Source organism: Coffea arabica, chromosome 6e, assembly GCF_036785885.1.
Source record: "Coffea arabica cultivar ET-39 chromosome 6e, Coffea Arabica ET-39 HiFi, whole genome shotgun sequence".
Lineage (NCBI taxonomy): Eukaryota > Viridiplantae > Streptophyta > Magnoliopsida > Gentianales > Rubiaceae > Coffea > Coffea arabica.
Genome location: NC_092321.1, coordinates 8721025 through 8742677, shown reverse-complemented (window position 1 = coordinate 8742677; position 21653 = coordinate 8721025). Strand labels below are relative to the sequence as shown.

The window sequence follows — 21653 nt, the reverse complement described above, 5'->3', positions numbered from 1 at the left end:
AAAGAAATAATTATAAACTGGTACAGTGGAGTAGACAGTATAAGACAAACATTACTCAATTATGGCCGGTAGCCACCCTCGCTTTTATATACAACTTGAAAATGTTTGGAGTTTTTGCACGCGTTTTTGCTTTAGTTGGGGAAATCATTGGCACAAGGAAATATTTTACTGAATTGCACGTTACTTGGCCAATGGCATGCCCAAAAAATGGGAGTGCAGAGACAGGGAACCAATCAGCAATCATTCGAGTGCAGATAAATTTCAGGCACAAGCCATTAGCTGCTGATGATGGTAAAATGCAAACATGAACTTTACCATCTCCAGATTTCCATTGACAAGATTTTTTTTTTGAGTATTAACGCTTCGCATTCTTGGTTCTCTCCGTGTTCTGTTCTTTGGGATAAGAACTTCTGTCGCTTTCTCGTAATTACGAAGAATGTGACATCGAATCACGTAAAGTAATCCTCCTCTGTTTCATCATACTTATTATTAATGGAAGGAGCAATAGGCTGCCCAAAATTTCACCTTTGACCAAACTCCATGTTCAGAGTTACTCCTTTTTTTCTTTTTGATTCGCATGCATTGTGTTGTGGGGCGGGATGCTTGACTGGTTTGATATCCGAACCAGAAAAAGTTTTACTTTAACCAGCCAACATACTAATACGCTCTTGTCTTGGCCCCAGAATCGTAAACAAAGACAACTACGTATATGCAATAAATGTATTTCATTCATTTCAAGACCAATAAACCCCACCAACTTCTTTCAGTCATCCGTGCAGCCAGCTACCTCATTTTTCCAAGCTCACAAGAAAGCCCATCATATAGGAAATTTGACTGCTCACCTCAAAATGGAGAAAACAACTCTGCTCTTGGCTTTTTTGCTTTATATGCTAAATGCTACAGGAGCTGCATTCTCAGTTGGTGGCGGTGTAGGTGTAGGTGTAGGTGTAGGTGTTGGCATTGGCGTTGGTGTAGGCAGTGTTGGTGGCGGAGTTGGAGGTGGTGGTGTTTGGCTTGGTGGAGGTGGAGGTGGAGCAGGGTTCAAGAATCCAATTCCATCAGCTGGTCCTGCTGACTCGAGGCTAACCGCGGCATACGCTGCTCTCCAGGCTTGGAAATCAGCAATCACAGATGATCCACTGGGGATTTTAAGTACTTGGGTTGGCTCAAATGTGTGTTCTTACAAAGGGGTTTTTTGTTCAGATTCCCAGGATTACATGGGCAATCCAATGGGTCCTGTCGTCGCAGGTATAGATCTTAACCATGCAAATCTTCGGGGCACGCTCGTTGAAGCACTTTCTTTACTCACAGACTTGTCACTCCTTCACCTGAACAGTAACATGTTCGGTGGCAGAATCCCCGATTCTTTCAAAGATCTCTCGTCTTTAACAGAGCTAGACCTCAGTAACAACCAGTTTTCTGGACCTTTTCCCACCACAATTCTTCTCATTCCCAACTTGCTCTACTTAGACCTCAGATTTAACAGCTTCTCAGGTCCCATTCCTGAGGATCTCTTCAACAAGAAACTCGACGCAATTTTTCTCAACAACAACCAGTTCGACGGTGATCTTCCTGAAAATCTGGGAAACTCTCCGGCGTCCGTTGTAAATTTAGCTAACAACAGGTTGAGTGGCAACATTCCATTCAGCTTCGGCTACGCTGGAATAAAGGAGATTTTGTTCCTCAACAACCAACTAACTGGTTGCATCCCTGAAGGAGTTGGCACGTGGACGGATTTGCAAGTTCTTGACGTAAGTTTTAACTCGCTAATGGGGCACTTGCCAGACTCCATTTCTTGCCTAAGCGGTATTGAAGTTCTCAACTTTGCACACAACAAGCTTTCAGGGGAGTTGCCGGACATGGTCTGTGCACTGAGAAACTTGCTGAATTTGACTGTCGCCTACAATTTTTTTTCTGGATTCAACCAGGATTGCTCAAAACTGAGCATTGGGTTTGATTTTTCGTTAAATTGCATTCCTGGAGTGGTTATGCAGAGGCCTCAGCCAGAGTGCTCGGCAGTTCCCGGAGGTGGATTGAGTTGCCTTAGAATTCCTGCAGCAAAGCCTCTCGTTTGTGGTACACTGTTTGGGGATCGAAAGACTCCGACAAGTCCAACTCCAAGCCCGTCACATCAATGAGTGAAGAATGAGGGGCACAAAACAGGCTAGCTTTTAGCCTAGTGTGGGCTGTCACTCATTAACTCTTCAGTGAAGTTATGACCAGAGCTTCCAAATTTATTTATTTCTAGCTCCAATTGAAGATGAATTTACTTGCGCTGCTGCTACAAGTTTTTCACAGGCAATTGTTTCGATTAGACTGTGAGAGATATTCGACTGTACTACTAGTAACATATACTAGTAATATTATTAATTATTGGGTCATATAATATATGTTGGAATTCTTTAATTATGCCTTGACTTCCTCTTCTTCTTTTTTTTTTTTTTGGTCAAATTATGCCTTGACTCCTTTATTGCCAACCTTGAGTACGATCTGTTTTTCTTTTTTCATGCCGTATTTGATCCCAGTTCATGCCCGAACGGAACGAAGATTTGCCCCACCAATTGCAGCTTAACAGTTACAATTATGTTGTCAACTTCTATCTTGTTCATGATCAATGAGGATGAAGATTCAGAACTTTCACGTGACACGACGCAATAATTGTAGGCTCTTTCGTTCGCTTTGCTATTTCTGGTGCCCATTTTTTCTTCCGGATAAAGAAAAAGTGAGCATTATTCTATTCTGCCAACTGGTGGCACAAAAGTAGCAGTGCGTGAAATTTCGCATTGTCCCTTCCCCTCTAATTTCTGCTTAATTGTGCGTGCCTTTCCACCATTTCATACGTTTACGAAACCAATTGATGCCAACAGCCAATAGCCTGTTGACAAAATGGTTCGACCTGCCTTCCATCATATACTTTCCATTTAATTGTGACTATCACGGCTTCGTCCAACGAAAATCCGATCATATACTTGTCATCATATACTTTCTATTTAATTGTGACTATCACTTTCTAGTGACTTCGTCTAATGGAAATCCGTCAGTTAGATTCCCTCCCTCTAAACTAACATTAAGCAGATTATACAAATGTTATAGATAAAAAAAAAAAAAAGAAACCAATTGACTCTTTTGTACATTTTCCTTTTATGGTGGGCCATTCGGCATGTGCAAAGTTAATTTAAGGATTTTAGTACACATTAATTGAGGAATAACTCAAGAAGTCCACGCTCATGGCGGCGGTCAAAGGTAAAAAAAAAAAAAATGAATCAGATTAATGTTGTTACAGAGGAGCAAATGTCCAATTATCCACCACCTGTTCCATTAGGCAATATAATACAGTGGATTTGGGAGTTTGAAGGACCGTTCGGCAACTGCGAAACCATTCAAGTCGCTCCACTGATCACCTGAGCTCCCATGAATAACATAACCTTCATCTTCTAACTCCTTCCTCCTCTCAGATTTGTAGACTGTGGCAGGTTTACCATGATCGGAAGGCCCCCTGTGGCATCCAGGAATTAGATCTCCTCAGTCAACAGATTACTGGAATACTACTGGGAGTGTTTGGATAATTCATTAACATCTATAATCTTTTCAGCAACACATACATCACTTCACCAAAACTACTATGGTGTCATACTAATAAATAATAAAACATTCCAAATAATGGGTATTTACTTTTGATATTTCATGAGCACACAAAGCAGTGCACGTATATGAAAGCTTCGAAAGACTCGATAGCTGAGGATAATCCTACTCATCTGGGTTATCATACGGATTGAAACATGTTTACAATTAGTACTTTGTTCAGTTATGATATGGATTGATATACGTTACTCATTCACACTACGACTTACCTCAAGATAAGCCTTTCCCAGTTGCTGTATCCAGCGTAATCTAGATTTTTGCTTGTGGCACTCCTTTGAAATTCAGTTCTACCAGTCAACAAAGATATCTTAAAGCCCAGCTGCTCCAGCTCTTTATACAGCCTCAAACTTGCTGGCAATGCAGGGGCCTCAGCCAAGTCAACCCACTCATCAAATGAATTTTCATCAAAAGTCTCTGATCTGTGTCCACAACTAACAGAGTTTGATCAATTATCAAGAACAAATGAAGGAAGATGGTAAAGAAAAGCATCAGCCAAGCAATCAAAAATTACCATGCAGGCTCCCCCCAAAAAAAAATTTTTTTTTACCGTGCAGCTAGCCAATGATCAGCATATCAGTTTGTTTGTTTGTTCGTTTTGGTTTAATAGGAAAGTGAAAAAACGAAACGAAGGTTTGTGCATCAACAAGTGCTATTCTGTATTTTTGCTCAGATATGACAACCGAATGCAAATAGTACGTGCATGATAAATTCATATAAAAAATGGACAGCATAAATTGAAACTTGTTCTGGAACAGGATGGTGATGAAGTATGATGCATGATTTCGCTCAAAAGCAGGGGCTTCACGACCAGAAAGTGATTTTAAGTGAAACTAACGGCCAAGATTTTGAAGCCATTGTAAAGATGAATGGTCTAATTTGGGTTGGTGGGCTACACTTTAGACGTATAAAGATCCACAATTTCAGTTTGAGTTTGAGTTTGAGTTTGAGAGCTCTGCAACAATGCATATTTCACTGTCCCGTTACAACTGAATGGTAAAGGTCCCCCTAGCATCCAATTTTGCAAAATTTTAGCACTACCATGTTATGATGATAACAATGTGGCCTCCTGTAAAGGCAATTGGCTATCACATGGCAACTATAGACATGTAACTAAAAGAGCTCGTACAGATCATTCAGAAAACCACAAGCCTCAGTAATCAATCACTGATGCAAATGCACGCATTCTTAAAGTGATTTCTGAGGTCCACAAGTTGACACCGTCAGAAAATTAGAATGCACAAGCCACAAGCATTGTTGAAGAATACCATTAACTTCGGAAAAGAATGGTCTGTAGCAAAAACACCAATTACTAGTTAATTTAAGGACCAGCAAACAAAAGAGCGTGTTATTTATGGAAAATTCATAGATATACCATTCTACTGAATTGGCATCCTTACGCCCTGCGGCTGCGAATTGGAAGGTATGGGATGTATTTAGGACAACCACCATAGCTAGCTAGAGTCCACAAATTCCTATTTCGACAACATATTAGCATTACCTAATTACTTGCAAGCAAGTACTTAGTTGACTACTGTTGCTAATTAGTATTTTCAGCGGGAGCATTTCATAGCAGTGACAATGATTACAATCAGATGCAGCTGAAACCAGGATTAGCAAAGATTCGTTTGACTCACCCGAACCCATGGACCGCATAATAAGGGACGTTGGAAAGCAGAGTTTCATCAATGTCGAAGACCCAAGCGTCCTTCCCGTTGCCGGAAACCTTCACCGTCTTCGCGAACTCCAGGGACGCGTCAGCTACGGCCTCTGAGTCCGCCCGATACCGATCATTGGTGACGTAGTCCTGCACGAATGCAACGCATCTGGATGGGATGCGAGCCCAGGGACCGACGTCATTTGCTTCCACGACGAATCTCCAGCTGTCACAGTAGAGATTATCGTCCCTCGGAATCTTCCGGTGGCGGTGGCGGTGGTGGGGGGAAGATCCTGAATTTTCGGGCAGGATTTGGAGGATCGAGTCGGAGAAGGCAGTAGTTAGGGAGACGTGGAGGGAGAGGAGGACGATTTGGCCGAAACCCCACGACGAGCGCTTCATGTCCCCACTCTTGATACAAGAAAGCGCTGTCGAATCAAAAGTTGCTTTCTTGTTTGGGAAAGTTCTGACCTCGATGACAATTGACACTTCAATAGTCTTTTCTGTTTTTTTTCTGGATATGATAAATTCTATTGTATACCTATTCCTGCTCTATATTGGATATGATAAATTCTATTGTATACCTATTCCTGCTCTATATTAGAAGGAGGGGATCCAAAGAAGTTGGAGACCTACTCTTACTCTATATTAGGATGAGGAGGATCCAAAGGGGTTGGGACCTACTCCTACCCTATACTATACTAGGGGAAGGAGGACTCAAAGAAATCGAGCGAAATTCGGAGAACTGAACCACCATCGATCCAGATCGATGCCCAAAAGAGTTGGGGAAGGAGGGATCCAGCGGAGTTGGGGACCTACTCCTACTCCATATTAGGAGAAAGGGGACTCAATGGAGTCAAGGACCTACTCCTACTCTATACTAGGGTAAAAAGAAATCCAAAAGGATCAAGGGAAACTTGGGGAACTGAATCACCGCTGGTTCAAACTGGTGCCCAAAAAGTTCGGAGGAAGTCGAAGAACTGAACCACCGTCGGTATAGACCGATGCCTATGCACCCATCGAGGAAATGTTCCAAGAAATCTTGAATTTAGAATGCAGGCCAAGGATTTTGATCCCTTAACCTACACCCAACAGTACAATATCACCGGATAGCCATTTAATCACAAGAAATTCAGCAACCCTGCAGGTCCCGCCACTTTAGATAAACTAGCCCTGCACGATAATGGGTATAAGCCCCTGCAACTACAAGCACATGGAAGAGTTGGTGACTGTGCCCAGCAATATCGAACTTTCCAGGCATCCATCTTTCAGGAACTCTCATGGCGTAGACCAGTGCTCCAATGCCATAAAAAGCTCCCATTAGAAGTTCATACCCAGTTGTATGAAGTACCTCAGGCCGATTCCAAACTAGAATTAGCTTACGCAGAATTGGCGCCGCACCTCACAGCCCCATCACAAAGAAGAGGGATGCCCGCATAGTACGATATTCTGGAGTTTGGAATACTGGTAGAAGGGAAACCAATATGGTACCAATTCCCAGAATAGTAATGAATCCCAGGTACAAGTTGCAAAAGACTGGATAGCACATGAAGGAATAGTAAACAGGAGGATAGGAGGAGGTCGAGATTAGAGCTGCAATCCCGGCATAATCAAGCCTGAGCATGATGTATGATAAACGCTCTGAGTGGCATAAGAGCAAATGGCAGGTGCTGCTTGCCAGCAAGCAAAACATAGCACGAACTTCAATAGTCAATAGGCTCAACTGCGGTCGGAAACAAATCGAGTCGAATTCAAATTCGACGAGTTTTTAATGTAAAGTTTAAACTCGAATTTAAAAAAATAAAAAATAATTATTTTATTTTTAAAAAAGTAAATAAAATAAGAAATTTTCTTAACAAATAATAAAATATTAGAATAATATAGGTAATTTTACTATTAAAATAAAAAATTATATATATAATCGAGTCGACTAGTAAGTTAATGAACTGAATATCTTTGAACTCGATGTTAATCGAGTTTAAGTCGAGTTTTGATTCAAACTACTCGCGATCGGCTCAATTGATTTGCAGCCTTAGATTCGATCCCACGACGAATGCTTAAACACCAAGTGGCTAACCCCATATTTTGAAATTTTAGTTTTTACTCCCATTGAGTTATAGAAATTAATAAATCCCCCCAAAAACCTTGGATTTTTTTATTTGTACATCAAATTTTGTCTAAAAAAAATTATGATTGAAATATTTTGAAACTTTAGATTGAAGACTTCAATAGTCAATAGGCTCGATCCTACGAACGTAAAGAATGAAAGAAGTTTCAGAAAATTTAGTAGGGTCAATGTAGAAAGGTAAAAGGAGTTATAGAGAATTATGGTACCAATGCAAGGCAAATAAATAAAAATTAATTTTTTTTAGGGAGGAGTGAAATTCATGCAGGAAAGGTGGGGGGGGGGGGAGAGGGATTCAAATTTAGAATGTCTATTTTTTGGAATTTCAACCTTAACTACTAAATTAAATCCTTTTTGACAAATTAAAAGTTATTAATTTTTTAAAGTTGATGGGGGCAATCATCATATGGCGGCTCCACTCCTGATTTACAAATAGAATACTTTATTTCGAAAGCCATTAAATTCCTTTTTGTGTTTTACTTTTTCTTTCTAATAGAGGGTGTGATTTTTTGTTTTTAGTAAAGGATGTGAGGCTTCAAATCTTTTTGTTTCCATCTAAAAAAAAAGAACAAATGTCGAATTTGTCAGTAATTTTTTTTCCAGCGTTTCTCATGTTCTCAACTAAATAACAAGCTTTCTCAATAAATAATAAAGTATCCAATCAAAACTAAGAAGGAAGGAATTTTCATTTGTTGATATTTTTAGTGATTTAATTGTTATTATATGGAGTTTTTTTTTTATACCTCCCACCCCGATGCATGCCTCCAACTATAAGGCCCACTATTCAAACCCTGAATTTAATAGGCGAAAGAATTTTAAGAGTTCTCTCTCCTATCCACTTGATAAACCCCAGTAGGTATTATTGGACGGAGTAATTAAATATCAACCCTGATAGATCTAGGGCTCGGTTGTGAGTAGTTTTGGACCGTGCCAGCTGATTGGATCAATTGCCACAAGAGGCATTCGTACCATACGTGTTAGGCCATGTGATTCAGCAAAATTAACCCGATCCGCCTGTAAATCATTGAACAAGAGCATATCCTTGAACAAGAGCATCGTTTAAGAATTATAAAAAAAAAAAGAAAAAAAGAATTAAGATATAAGAGGAAATATATCGAGAAAAACTTGGCAGAAAAATTAAATCGAGTAGAAACTCGAGAACAAGACAAATGATGACTGACAAAAAGAACGGCCCATTCAGGCGACAAGTAGCACTTAAAGAACAGTTGATGCAACAGGCTACCTTGTAATTGAAGAAACATGTACGGCAATGGAAAGAATCAATAAATATGATTACTGTATCAAACATATGGTAACTCTTTTCTTTTTACAGTGTCAATCTGCAACGCACGCAAAATACTCAGGTTCTGTAACGAGAGACAACACTCAGCTATTGTAATGTAGAGATACAAAATTAAGTGGACCAAACCGTGAAAATAAACAAAGATATACTTCATCTTTGAAGGGAGTTAAATATCACTTAGAAGTGAGCAAGATTGCTTCTTCGACACAGCCAAACAACCAGAGTCAGTCTCACAAAGAAAGAGCAAAATGGTGTTTTGTTTTTCTCAAGAAATGTGAGGATTGAGTAAGAAAAATAGTCTTTTGGTTTTATTGGAAAAGGCGGCCAAAAAGAGGCATCTTCCGTGCTCAAACCAAGGTCTGGCAGGCAGAAACCAAGGGTTATCATCTGCATGAGAAGAAAGAGGAAAAAAGAAGTGTTGAATTTGGTGTGAGGAAAGTTGTTATGAGAGTGAGTCTTGTTCATCCGGGCAAAGCTCTTTCCTGAGCTTGCGTGAAAAAAGGCGACAAGCATCCATACTGAGGTCAATGGCAGCTGAAAGTGCAACAAATAAGGCTGCATCGGCCATGCAGGTTACGTGTCGTACCCCTACTTGAACCATTGGTTTGCTCACTTTCCCTTCAGCTTCTACGCTTGATCCCATGACAAATCCTCGAACTGGCAACACTAAACTCAGAACTGAATCTTTCCTTGCATTGTCAATGCAAAATTGTCCCCCCCTTTTCACACTCATTGTACCTTCAGCAATAGGCACTCCGCTTGTTAGGCCGGAGTCAGTAACGAGCGCAAATCTATAGCCTAAACCATCAACTGGCCCTCTCTCTCGCCAAGCCTCAAGACGGCCCCAAGGTTTCCAGCTACTAACGGAGGGTCCATTAGGCCGGAGGATGAGCCATGCCCCGGGATTTGATCGAGAAACTCGATCAGAACCGGGGGACGGAACAAAGGGAGTGATCATCGAGGCAGCTGCAACAGCTGAGCCTGAGAGATCATGGATCATTATCATCCACCCCTTGCGCTCTCTCCCAGACTTTTCTCTTTCACCGGAGAAGGTTCTCACCCACCCTTTATTACCACCCATGGTAAAATCTGAAGGTAGAGATCTGATAGCCAACAAAACAGAAGTACAATGATCAGTATAATTCATACCATAAAGTAATCTTTTAAGCAACAGTAACCAAAAAATATATATATATATATAGTTGTAATATTGAAGCACATTTTGGTCAAAGAGAATTATTAATGTACTATATAACCGAGAACATAATCATGCAATAGAACTAAATCTTTGCACATGGGATTAAAGGGGAATCAATTTAAGTTAACAGTAGTGTACTACAAGACTAAATAGTGTCTGTTTGACCAAAGGCGAAGATCATCAAATCTTATTAAGAATTACTCCATTAAATTTATGGCATATAATGAGACAAGGGATGGAAGAATAGTAGGCCATGACAGCGTACATGATACAACTTGTTTAGTTTAATTTCTTGTTAATGTGGTGGTTAGCAGCAGTTGGACAAGTAAGAGAAATAGATATAGCTAGTTGTCGAGATTTGCATCAAAAGATAATCGTCTAATCCATCATTTAGCGGGCTCAATGATGAGCCCTACCAAGAATTCAATCAGTAAAATCAAAACTCCTGAAGCACATAACCCTATTAACAGTGAATTAGTCCGACAATTAGGACCCTACCAAGCATATGCTGGTTAAATAAAAAAAAAATTACCTATTAATTGGATCTGTAACACTGAGCCACACTGGTTACTGTTGGAAAATTACATCATAAAACTATCTCATCACTTGTTTTTTTACATTAATTTTCACCTTAACCCAAAAATAGAACTGATAATCAAATTTAGTAAAAGCAGCATGTAATTAGTTTTGTAACACCATTAATGTTCCCTTTTTTAATTTTCCCTGGCACTCTTCATTGTCCAATTTAATGCCAATGAGGGTGGTGACGAACTCAAGAAATTGAGCAGCTCCCATCTGATGTGCCTCAGATTTGGAAAAAGACCTCCTATGGATCCGTCCCATTACCCACTACATTATGCTAGCCAACAAATTTAATCTTGCAATAAGTAACAATGGTAAAAGAAAGAAGTAAAAAAAAAGAATGAAACAAGATGCTATTAGGGAAGTCCGGAAAAATGAAAAGAACGAGATAGCTGACCATGAAGCAGAATTTCGGAGACAGAAACAGCGAGTAGCAGGGAGCAAGGGGGACAGAACAAAGAAGAACAACGAGTAGTAAGGAGCAAGGGGGAGAAGGAACAACTGGCGTGGGCCACCACAGAAGTACACTTTAACGAAAATTGGAAATGAAGTGCTAAAGTGCGCCGAAGGACACGAATCCCTGACTAGCCTGACACTACTCACTCACTCACCGTGACCGGTTGTTGCGATCGGCACTGAACTTGCAGCTGAAAACCGGCTGCCGTATATTCTCCTGGATCTGGAAAACCACCGGGCTGCATTCTGGTTCGCCTCCGAACTGGAAAACAAACCGGGGATCGGGTTCGGACCGTACGACTGCGTGCAATTTAGCAACCGGCTTGTCCGGTCCAGCAGAGCCGGCCAGCTTCATCCACCCATTATAGTAGACGGACGGCTTGGACTGAGCCCCGGCCCCGCCAACGTTGATGGACATCTTAACGGAGCCGAGTAGTTTGCCGCAGGGGACGCCACAAGTGCGGCCCATGCGGCCGGTGAAGACGGAGACCTTGAGAGTGAGGAGGGGCTTGGAGGAGAGGCGACGGAGGGTGGAGGGGTCGAGGTGGAAGCCGGCGGAGGAGGTGGAGGAGTCCGGAGAAGACGAGGACGAGGGGTCGGAGGTGCAGAGAGGGATAAGGGCGGTTTGGGAAGGGAAGTTGGTGAGCTTGAGCTTGGCGTAGCAGGGAGTTGCGGAAGGGTGAACGCCTGGACCGGCGGGCTTAGTCGGGGAAGAAGGGAGTTTGAGGGCTAAGGATTCGATGATGAGACGGACAAATGGACAGGGATCCATTTCTCATCCAATGCAGCAATGCAAAAGTATGCAATGCAGGGCAGAGAGTCTAGAAATAAAAATGCCTGCGGGGAATTTCGTTATGGGATTGTGTTTCCAGACTTGGGGAGGGAGAGACGGAATTGATGGATTGAGTTGATGTTAGAGTCTTAGAGAGAGAAGAGTAGCTAGAATAGAGAAGATGATGAGGGATAGAGTCGTAGTAAGTACTTGGATGAAGCTGTAGTATTGCTGAACTGGATGAATAAATGTCGGCTCACAAAGCAAGGCGGGTTAACTAACTGCTGTTTTCTGTAGTTTTTGGTTTTCTTTTCACGATTACTTTTGTCTTTTTCCTCGTACCGGCTGTGCTCCTAAGTAGAGGTGGCAAAATGGGCGGGATGGGCGGGATTTGCTTGGGTTTGAGATGGAACCGAGTCATATGAGTTTGGGCCCAACCTTACCCATATGTGTTTTGGGACTAACTTGGGCGGGATCATTTTGGGATGTGTTTAGATTGATCCCGCCCAATACCCAAATCCATTTTCTACATATTTTTTTTTTCCTTTAATTCATTTTTTATTTTTTATATAATTTTAATATTTTTGATTTATTAAATTTCTTTTAGTTTTATTAAATAAACATGCAAGTGCTTTATATTCAAGATTCCCACCAAAAATTGGATTAACAAATAAAGGAAAAGATAGATATACAACCATATTCCAACATATATCAAGATGGCCAAGGTCCTTAGGATGTTGAATATTTATCCTCATCATTGTCCAAGGATGACAGGTCTAAACTAAATGAAATGTTGGAAATTCTTGTGGATAATGACTAGGGAGACTACTAGATTATATTCGCTGGTATGACTATAAAAATTGTTAAAGATAATTTTTGAATCTAAGACTCCGTTTGGATTGACTATTTTTTCAAAAAATAAGTTTTTCAAATACAATGTTACAGTAATATACAATAACTCAAGAAACATCCCATCCATATTAGTATATCAAATATTTCAAAAAAATTTTATAGTAAAAATTTTTCATATACACTGCTACAATAAAATATTTCAAAAACACCCCCCAAAAACAGCTAATCCAAACGGAGCCCTTGCCATTTGAGCCCAATGGGTACCCAAGTATTTCCCATCCTTTCCCATTCATTAATGGGTATAGTTGGGATGTGTCCCAACTTAAACCCAATACCAAATTATAATACCCATCCCGCCCAAAGTTCCTTTGGGCATGGGTAGCCCATTGGGACTTGGGACAAATTGCCAGCTCTACTCCTAAGCTATATCGAAACAGAACTTAACATGAAATGGTACAGTACACACGCAAAATTTACTACTATCAACCTATTAAATGTTACTGAAAAATATTTGGCGTCGGAATGCGCTAAATAACTAATGGTAATCATGTTACAAAAATACTTTACATGAACATTAATTTCATAAGTGAAGAATTTCATATCTAACCATGATTGTCCTTTAAAATATACAGCTAGGTGCAAAATAAGGGGTATTGATTCTATTGAATAGTGGGTTCTTTCTGGGTGATGTATTCGGTTCTTGTAGCTATTTATCTAATTTTACCATAATTTACTGTTCTTGGTTTACAAAATTTTTAATGTTTTTCTTGAACACTTAAAACACACGTATTCTTCCAAAACATCCCTTTTACCCTTCTCTCGTCCCTCACCACCCTACATCTTTCATTGATAACTTTCATCACTGAAACCTATTTAATACATTTTTTTTTAGAATTTATGAGTGTTTTAAAGTAGTATATTTATACATACTACTGTTTTAAATAATTTTTATTTTTCAAAAACAGGTCATCCAGACAAATTTGAGATATTATTACGGTGACTAAAATCTAGATAGTAATTATTAACGTTAATGGTTTGGCAACAGAACGAGTAAAAAATGCAGTATATTTGTCCACCTGGGTCCCTAATATGGGATTACATAAGGGTCCAAAACAGCAAAATTATTGCTGTCAGCACGTTGTGGATTGATAGCCCAGGCCAGCTAGGATTTTGAACTCCCCAATCGATCGAATTATCCAGTCAGCCACATTATTATTTTCGGGTGTGTTGTCCAAGGCACAAAGATAATGACATTAGCGTCGCTTAGTGGCACTAACGCCAAACGACCATGCCCGTTAACATTTAAGCTAATTATTTATGTGCCAAAATGTTTCTTGAATTATCTCCTTTCCTAGTTGTTTAAATCGACACTAGAGTTTACAAATTTGGTTTTGATATATTACAGATCTGAAATTTGTATCTTCGATTGTATATCATACTTTTTCAGTACTATTTCTTTATGTAACGATTATATTCTCATTGCGTCCAATTAAAAGTGATATGTGCGCGAAGTTGATCTTATTTATTTAATTTTGATGAGAAATCAAAATCTTGAACAGCCACTCTATGGTGCTATGGAGTTGCTAAATGACGTTTCCACCCTAGGTGTTATGCTCCTACATAACTTTCGACATCATATAATCTCCACATCCTACTTATTAGGTCACGTTTGGATTGCTTGTTTTCGTCGGAAAATATTGTCGTTTTCGTGATCACATTTCCCTATTACCTTTTTCCCTCACATATATCAAATCGCTACAGTAATTTTTTCATGAAAAATGACGGAAAATGCAATCCAAACACAACCTATGTTTTTCATTTCCAAAGTGACTCGTGTTAAAACATTATTATCTCACCTTGCATTTTACAGCTAAAGAAGAGTCTTTCTAACTTCATGTCCACTTGCTAAATGACGGGATCGATTCTAAAATGCCGTGACTTTTTCTTTTTTCTTTTTTTTTTGAAAATTTTTTTTTCTAATGAGAGAAGAGTGGAATTTAAGAAGTAAGAAGGAAACAAAGGATTAGAACGCAAGACCTATAATTTCTAACATGACTGGCTGCCAAGCCAAAGAATAGGAAAAAGGTGGAAGGTAAAAGTAAAATAGGGTTTCTAATACGAGGTGTGTTAATTGTCATTATCTAAAGGTTGTAATCATGTAAAATATATTTGTTTGTAAAAACTTGAGTGTGAAGATGGCTAGTGGCAAATGTTTTGTGTTTTCCTTAAGACGTTTTCGCCTCTTGTTCATTTCTAGCTGGTTTCTATTGTGACAAAGAATTTGAAGCGGCGAGATTCCAATCTGAACTCTTCAAAGCTAATTGGCTGGTTCAAAAAAATACCACTTCTTGAATGCTATTATCTTCTATGTGTTAGATGTAGCCTGAAATTAGAGATCTATACCAATTATGCGGCCAGTGTGGTGGTGTTAAGAAGTAAAATTTGAATTTTGACAGAAAACAAATTTGTTATATGTTGTTTCTGTGTTGAGGAAAATTTCGTAATCCATGTGTACGTACATCTGTGTCTGTTGTGGAAAATTTGTTGTTTCTGCAAAATTTTAGAGCTATCTCATAGCTAGAAACAATTCACATGATTAATGTCTCAATGCTTCAAATTAAAGAAGTAAAACTCTTGTCGCATCTCCCCACCCAAGGTGTGGACGGCCTTAAAATTCATTCAACTCTGAAGGTTTATAAATCTCGAAGTTTCTGATAACAATTTAATAAAGGGATAATTTGGGAAACTTCCCCTCAAATTTACCTTAAGATCACTTAGCAGCCCCCAATTTTATACATAAGATAAGCCCTTATGTATAAAAAGTAGTATTAAAAAATACGTTGGAGGAGAGAGATTAGATTATCCTTCCACTTTTAATCTTTTGGCCCTTTTGCAATATGATTTATGAATTTGAGAACATGAAAAGAAAAAGGCCAATAATACAGGAATATATTAAACTTTTAAGTTGAGGGGATGTAAGTGCAATAGGTACTGTTGCAACATAACTTAGCAATCAGGAGACCGATGCTCAGAATGGTAACTTGTGTAGCTGCTTGAATACTATAAAAGGGGTAGAAAATGAGTACAAAAAAATTTGTAGCAAAGAAAAAAATTCAAGAGCAGATTCTCAAGGAGAAGAAGGTTGGGTTAAGCGGTAAGGTGAGAGAAATTATAAGTAAAAGATTCAAATCCTCTCACCTAAGCAAAAATAAAAAAAAAGGAGATTCTTAAGAGATTGGTTAGTTTAGCAATATGAAAAACTCTTTCATTGGAGGATTGATATTAACTCTCTAATGTCATTTAGCATAAAGGATCGATATTGTGGATGCATTTTTGTGTTTTGAAGATACGCCCAATTTGGCCCTGTTTGGACAGCCATTTTCCGTCGAAAAATTGCGTCGTTTTCCGTGATCACATTTCCCTATTATCTTTTTTCCTCACATACAACAAATCGCTACAGTAATTTTTCTACAAAAAAAATCCAAGAAAATGCAATCCAAACAAGGCTTATATGATTTTTTTTTACCTGAAACGAAGTTTTTTTTCTTTTCCTCCTTCGGAAGTAGAAAGCCTTAGGAGTAGCATCGTCATTTCATCGCTCGATACGTGGTCATATCATTCTGCTATGGGAGGTAAGTGAGATCTCTAAAAATTGAGGGTGCCAGGTGATATTAAGGTATAAACCTTAAGTGAAGTTTCTAGAATTATCCCTATAATAAAATGACAAAAATAAATCATGTGGTATGCTGGTGGAATAATGGTCCTCCGGCATTTCAGTAATCTTTGTTGGGCCTCGTCAAAATTATGGAGCGACAAAAAAGCTTGTTGTCCCCAAACGTAAACATGATTAGTAAATACATTATTATTTATCTTAATGTTATAAATTATGTGTGCATTGGACAGCCGATATTTCCTGAATTCTAGCAACAAATGTGTATATCAGAGGGAGCGATTTTTGGCTAAACTCTTGCCTAAAAGATTGTTCTAGACGAACGTTGTTTTCAACTTTATTATGTCCAACCAGATGCAAACAGCGTCGAGAAATTTTTACACTCATCTGATTATAACATAAGCTACGGCCAACAGTCCAAGAGGCTGTTGAGATTTAAGTTTTGATGGGATGGGAGGTTAAGGGTTTAATTTTTGCCTCCTATCTTGTCATTTAATTGTAATTATCATTTTCAAGTGGCTTTTTCTGATGGGATTGCTCGTCGGCTCCCTATTTTTTTAGATTAAACTAGAGTAGATTGTACAAATATTATTGCTGCTGCGACAAAAAAAAAAAAAAAAAGATTATAACATAAGCTACTATTGAAGCACCATCAGCCATTTTCATCTGTAACAAATTGGCATCTTTCTAACCATGACATGGATAGTGCGATTCTTTCTTTTATTTAATGCATCAATGACACTAGAATAAGAACAAGATAAAATCTCAAGAAACTTTTGTACCCCATTTGATTTAGAACATACTACTAAAGCATAAAGTGCAAAAAAGAACTTCTTTGTTGTATCATCAACTTTTTCATTTTCTTCCTATCCTTGTCCTTTTCGATACTGATCAAGTAACTTTTGAAGTTGACATGAACGAGTAATTCAAGCTCTGGGTCATTTAGGACCACTTTTTTTCCTCTTTGTTGTCCCTAAAGTGTTAGGACCCCAGCCCCGTTTCCCCTAACAGACTAAAAGCGCTAGCAGTCAGGAGGACCTCTTCTATTTCTTGGCGAAGTCTTGGATGAAAAATCAGCTTTTTGGGACTGTGGTGCCCCGCAGAGCAAGGCTCGCATCGCAGGAGACCACTTCGCTTTGCCATCGCAATCGCAACATTATGGTTGTTGCATTGATACGTTACCTAACGTAGTATTCACATATATACTCGTGCATTTACACTATTTGCTATATGTGTCATTTCTTGGCATTCTTTTCTTTACTATTTTGCTTAATTTACTTAAAAAGATGAGTAGTTCTTGGCCTATGATCACGTCTTTGTATGTGAGTTAAGCATTATTAATCCTCGCGATTAGGAAGCTTGGAAAATTGCCAAAAAGAAGTATTTTCAAAAACTCGAAAACTTTTTGTGTGATTAATTTAGGCCTTGTTTGGAAAGCCAGTTTTTATCAAAAAATTTTACGTTTTCCGTGAACATATTTTTCAATCATCATTTTACTTCACATATATCAAATCACTATAGTACATTTTCTATAAAAACTTTAAAAAATTGCAATCCAAACAAGACCTTAGCGTTTCCAAGCGAACGATCAATGATGACTTGGCAGAAGAAACTAAACAAATTCTGACAACCAATAATTATCAAGCACATTGAAATAGTAGTAGCCTCACGAAATTTCAATTAAGCACTTGATAGTACAGCTTGTCCTTTAAACAAACTCTACCGAGACAAATTTAATTAATTTGCAAAGGAGTAGGGGAATGAATGTACAGACCCCCCCAAGAAATACTCCTGACAGATTGTCATAATGATATCAGGATCATATAATTTATTAGGACACCACCTTGGAGTTTCTTCAGCATAAATCCTACATCCCACATTAGGTGTTTGTGCTTTCCAGTCCAACGTATATTGTCAAAATCAGATTGCTGCAACACACTATGTCCTTTACCGTTATATTTTATCCAAGGACAAGAGATCATAAGCAGGAGTATGTTTGTTTGTTACCAATCTGACAAAAGTATGCCTTGACAATGCACAAACAACATAAACGGTCTTGAACAATACATATGCATGCTTTTCTTCCTCCCCATCAATTTTATCTGCAGAGAAATAATAATAATATGATAGGGCCCGTAATAATTGAAGGGCTGGGGTTGTTATATAGCTCATAGGATAGGAGAGGGTTGTTGGCTGTCTTGGGGGCTACAAAGGGGTATGGTGATGCACTTTTCCACCAAACTTGGGGTCTTCAGATTCCTACGTGAATCCAGGGAGGCAATGCCAGAATGATGAGAACAGCACAGCATATATATATCGTATCTGGAGTTTGGTAACAAATTAGACTATTACTGTCGAACAGATCATCAGGGTAGTTGATCAGTTTGCATCTCATCAGATGGATATTAATTTCCTGCCTTGGATCACTCTGTTGAACTAATATCATAACAACACTAATGATGACCATTCATTTGCACTGACTTTGATGCATTTAGCGATTGGAGCAGACTCTCATGTTCATGGCCATATTCATGGCAGCAGTTAAGCGAATTGCATGATTGTTGTTAAAAGAGGAGCACGCTATGGAATGATGATTTAATTTATTAGGAGAAACATATGATGTTTATTGTTGATTGATGCTAACTAACGAAGCCAACAGTGTCTTATCCCTAACTAAAAGAAAAGATTTATTGATAGACTCTCTTATCTAATCAAGGAGATTTGGGACGTTGAGGATTACAGCCTTAACCCAACGAGCCATTTCTTTTTCATTTCTTTTTCACTTGTTGCTTGTCAGAGCAAACGGTAATTAACTTAAGTTGCCATGGCCTCGCACCCCCCTAATTAGTTGTCATGTAATTTCTTTGTATTTGTTTTCTTGTGGGATTTGCTGGGCCGGAAGTTTTGAGTCTCCGACGTACAGCATTCATTTACGGGTTGCTTGCGAAGTGTCGGTGTCGGGCTTATCTGGACTTGAGTGTCAGGGAATGTTTTGATTTCCAATCCAGCAGTTCAATAATGAGTTGAAAAATACCATCGATCCTAAGACCACTTGAGAATATCCACATAGCAAGAGACATCACGCTACAAATCAGTATCTATTGGTCTGAGAAAGAAGAACGAAATCTCGAGAGAAGCTGATAAATTTGAAGTCCTGCATCAATGGGCCTGAGTTTTTGTTGAAGCAATATTCTAATCTTCTGCAAGTCAAGTAACTTGTAAGAAGTGGCAGCTCTATTCCCTTGTTGTTTCTACTTACTGTGGTTATGGTCCGTTTTGACATCTCCTTGTCTTCTCGGGTTGGGATTTAGAAGAAGAATTATATGTGTGTCTGTGAAGTAAAAGTTCCGCATCAATTTCCAGGCAGGGAAGAACTACGATCTATTTCAATTTCTTGTTATACAAAGAGTTGATAGGAGAACTGAAGAAAATGTAGAATCTCAACTTTCCAGCACAAAATGGTGAATACTACCGACAGATAAATAAATCAATCGTACCTGAAAGTGGAATAAATTTCACACTCCGTGGTAAATCAAAACAGAATTATTGAAACAACAGGTTTCTGACTTCCAAAATTAATCCAGATAGACATTAACACCCATATCTGTGATTATCAATTACAAAAAAAAACAATATAACTAGAAAAACCTACAACAAACACTTAGATGCCCTCTCGCATGGTTATTGTCTGCGCAAACTCCACGCAATGTTTATGTTTCAAATGACGACTCGATCTTAGAGAAGCAGAAGAGGCAAGAATCATCCAGAATGAGCCAGCCTACAGGCCCTGCTCAGTGAGATAATCTCCCAGCCTCTCAACAACCAGGTTGCATTGTCCGGGGGTCACCGGCTCCTCATAGATCCCAAAGACTAGAGCTTGGCCAGTTTTCTTGATAGTAACACCTCCTGGCCCCTGTCCAAACCAATCAAGTAACTTTATAAAAACACGTGTATAATATGGAACATATTGCGTTTCAAGTAAAGCCACAGACAGGAGGAAATGAACCATCCACTTTTTTTGACAGTAATATCAGAGAAAATATATCGACCACTTGGTGAAAATCATTTAGTAACTTTATCAGAAAGGATGCAATTCATCTAGGCAGAAAACAACACTGGATAGACGGAGTAAAATGCAGCAGCATAAAATCATTATTATGACCTTCTTTCCACGAATAACAGCACCAGGCTCGCCTTGGATGACCATGTATTTCGTTCCTCCGAGGTGTAAACCTGTAGGGGCAAGATGTCCTGGCTCATCGAAATCAGTCATGATACCCTTGATCTCATCAGGCTTAATCTGTAAAGAAACAGAGTTCATAAACCAATGGTGGAGACACTTCAGAACTTGATAGCTTTAAACAGGCACCATACTAACAGTACAAAAGGCACAACGCCGGTCATTGGCTTGGAAAGTCTACAATTCCAGATCAACAATTTTGCATAGAGGAGGAAATCATGTTCGTATGCAAAACTCTTCACACCGAAAATGGTTCAAGAACTAAGAAAGATTCAGTAGACAAAAACAAAAAGGCGAATAAATTTCAGCTGAATGATTTGCTCCAATGTTAGGACTGTCATGAGGCCCTAAAATTGGGAAAAGTCAATAAAAGAACTCCAAAGTACATGTGCAAATGATAGCACTCCCGTTACTATTCGACAACAGAGATGATTTTAAAAAAAAAAAAAAAAACCAAATATGATTGTAAGTGACAATTACTATGAACAATATACACTTTTATGTTATTAATGGTTCTATTATAAGATGTGGTCTGCATGAACAATGCCTTTTCTTCTTTTTCTTTTCCTTGTCTGGTGAACAATGCAACACTTAGCTCTAAAAAAAATAAACTAAATATTGCTCCCAATTTTTTGGTGATAAAAAGAAAAAAAAAATGAGTCCACATTTAAAGGGATCGTGTAGATGAAATGTGACCTGAGGGAAGTTGGAGCTCTGGGCCCAAACGGCGCCGTCGTGGCCGAGAATGGCAGCAGCAGTGAGGTGATGGCCTGTGCCTTCAATGTCACACATCAAATGATCATCCACGTAAGTTTGCCACGACATTTTTTTTTTTCTGGGCTTTGAAGAACGACAACTTCTTTCAAGAACAACGAAATTTGGATGTAGCAGGCAGTTTCAAAGCACTCCGGTTATGGTAATGATCCCGTGGAGCTTGAACAGATAACCCTTTTTTTTCCTTTAATTTTGGGGAGGTTGGAATGCAAAAGCAGAGTGATGTGAGTGATTAAGTAGGCGTATTAAGAAGAAGGGAAAATATTAGGGAAGGAAGGAATAATGAGGACGTGCATGATCGTCTCGGAGCCAGTGAGCTGTGGATTTATTATCACCGTTCAGTTTCCGCCTTTATTTAAGGAAACTAATCAACTACCATTTGGCG

The 21653-nt window shown here is 38.9% G+C and overlaps 4 protein-coding genes and 1 pseudogene across 6 annotated transcripts; 1 reads left to right on the top strand and 4 right to left on the bottom strand.

The window, feature by feature from the left end:
- Window positions 1-579: 579 nt before the first annotated feature.
- Window positions 580-2409, top strand: LOC113697593 (uncharacterized). The gene has a single exon (XM_027217274.2). The coding sequence runs from the start codon at window positions 600-602 to the stop codon at window positions 2136-2138; it is 1539 nt and encodes a 512-aa protein (XP_027073075.2). The 5' UTR covers window positions 580-599; the 3' UTR covers window positions 2139-2409.
- Window positions 2410-3122: 713 nt separating this feature from the next.
- LOC113695327 (acid phosphatase 1) lies at window positions 3123-6161 on the bottom strand. 3 transcript variants are annotated; one of them, XM_027214371.2, is made up of 3 exons: window positions 5277-6161; window positions 3852-4073; window positions 3123-3496 (listed from the first exon to the last, which is right to left on the bottom strand). In XM_027214371.2, the coding sequence occupies exons 1-3, from the start codon at window positions 5696-5698 to the stop codon at window positions 3319-3321; spliced, it is 822 nt and encodes a 273-aa protein (XP_027070172.2). In that variant the 5' UTR covers window positions 5699-6161; the 3' UTR covers window positions 3123-3318. The 3 variants fall into 3 exon arrangements, with proteins under 3 accessions (XP_027070172.2, XP_027070173.2, XP_027070177.2); XM_027214372.2 differs by having other exon boundaries at window positions 3852-4061; window positions 5277-6138; XM_027214376.2 differs by having other exon boundaries at window positions 3353-3464; window positions 5277-5713.
- Window positions 6162-6428: 267 nt separating this feature from the next.
- On the bottom strand, window positions 6429-7010 carry LOC113694898 (heptahelical transmembrane protein 4-like; annotated as a pseudogene).
- Window positions 7011-8684: 1674 nt separating this feature from the next.
- On the bottom strand, window positions 8685-11977 carry LOC113695016 (uncharacterized). The gene is made up of 2 exons (XM_027213962.2): window positions 11116-11977; window positions 8685-9827 (listed from the first exon to the last, which is right to left on the bottom strand). The coding sequence occupies exons 1-2, from the start codon at window positions 11730-11732 to the stop codon at window positions 9167-9169; spliced, it is 1278 nt and encodes a 425-aa protein (XP_027069763.1). The 5' UTR covers window positions 11733-11977; the 3' UTR covers window positions 8685-9166.
- A 7744-nt stretch (window positions 11978-19721) lies between these two features.
- Window positions 19722-21653, bottom strand: LOC113695621 (profilin-2). The gene is made up of 3 exons (XM_027214747.2): window positions 21191-21653; window positions 20417-20554; window positions 19722-20167 (listed from the first exon to the last, which is right to left on the bottom strand). Exons 1-3 carry the CDS (start codon window positions 21317-21319, stop codon window positions 20033-20035), a joined length of 402 nt encoding a protein of 133 aa, XP_027070548.2. The 5' UTR covers window positions 21320-21653; the 3' UTR covers window positions 19722-20032.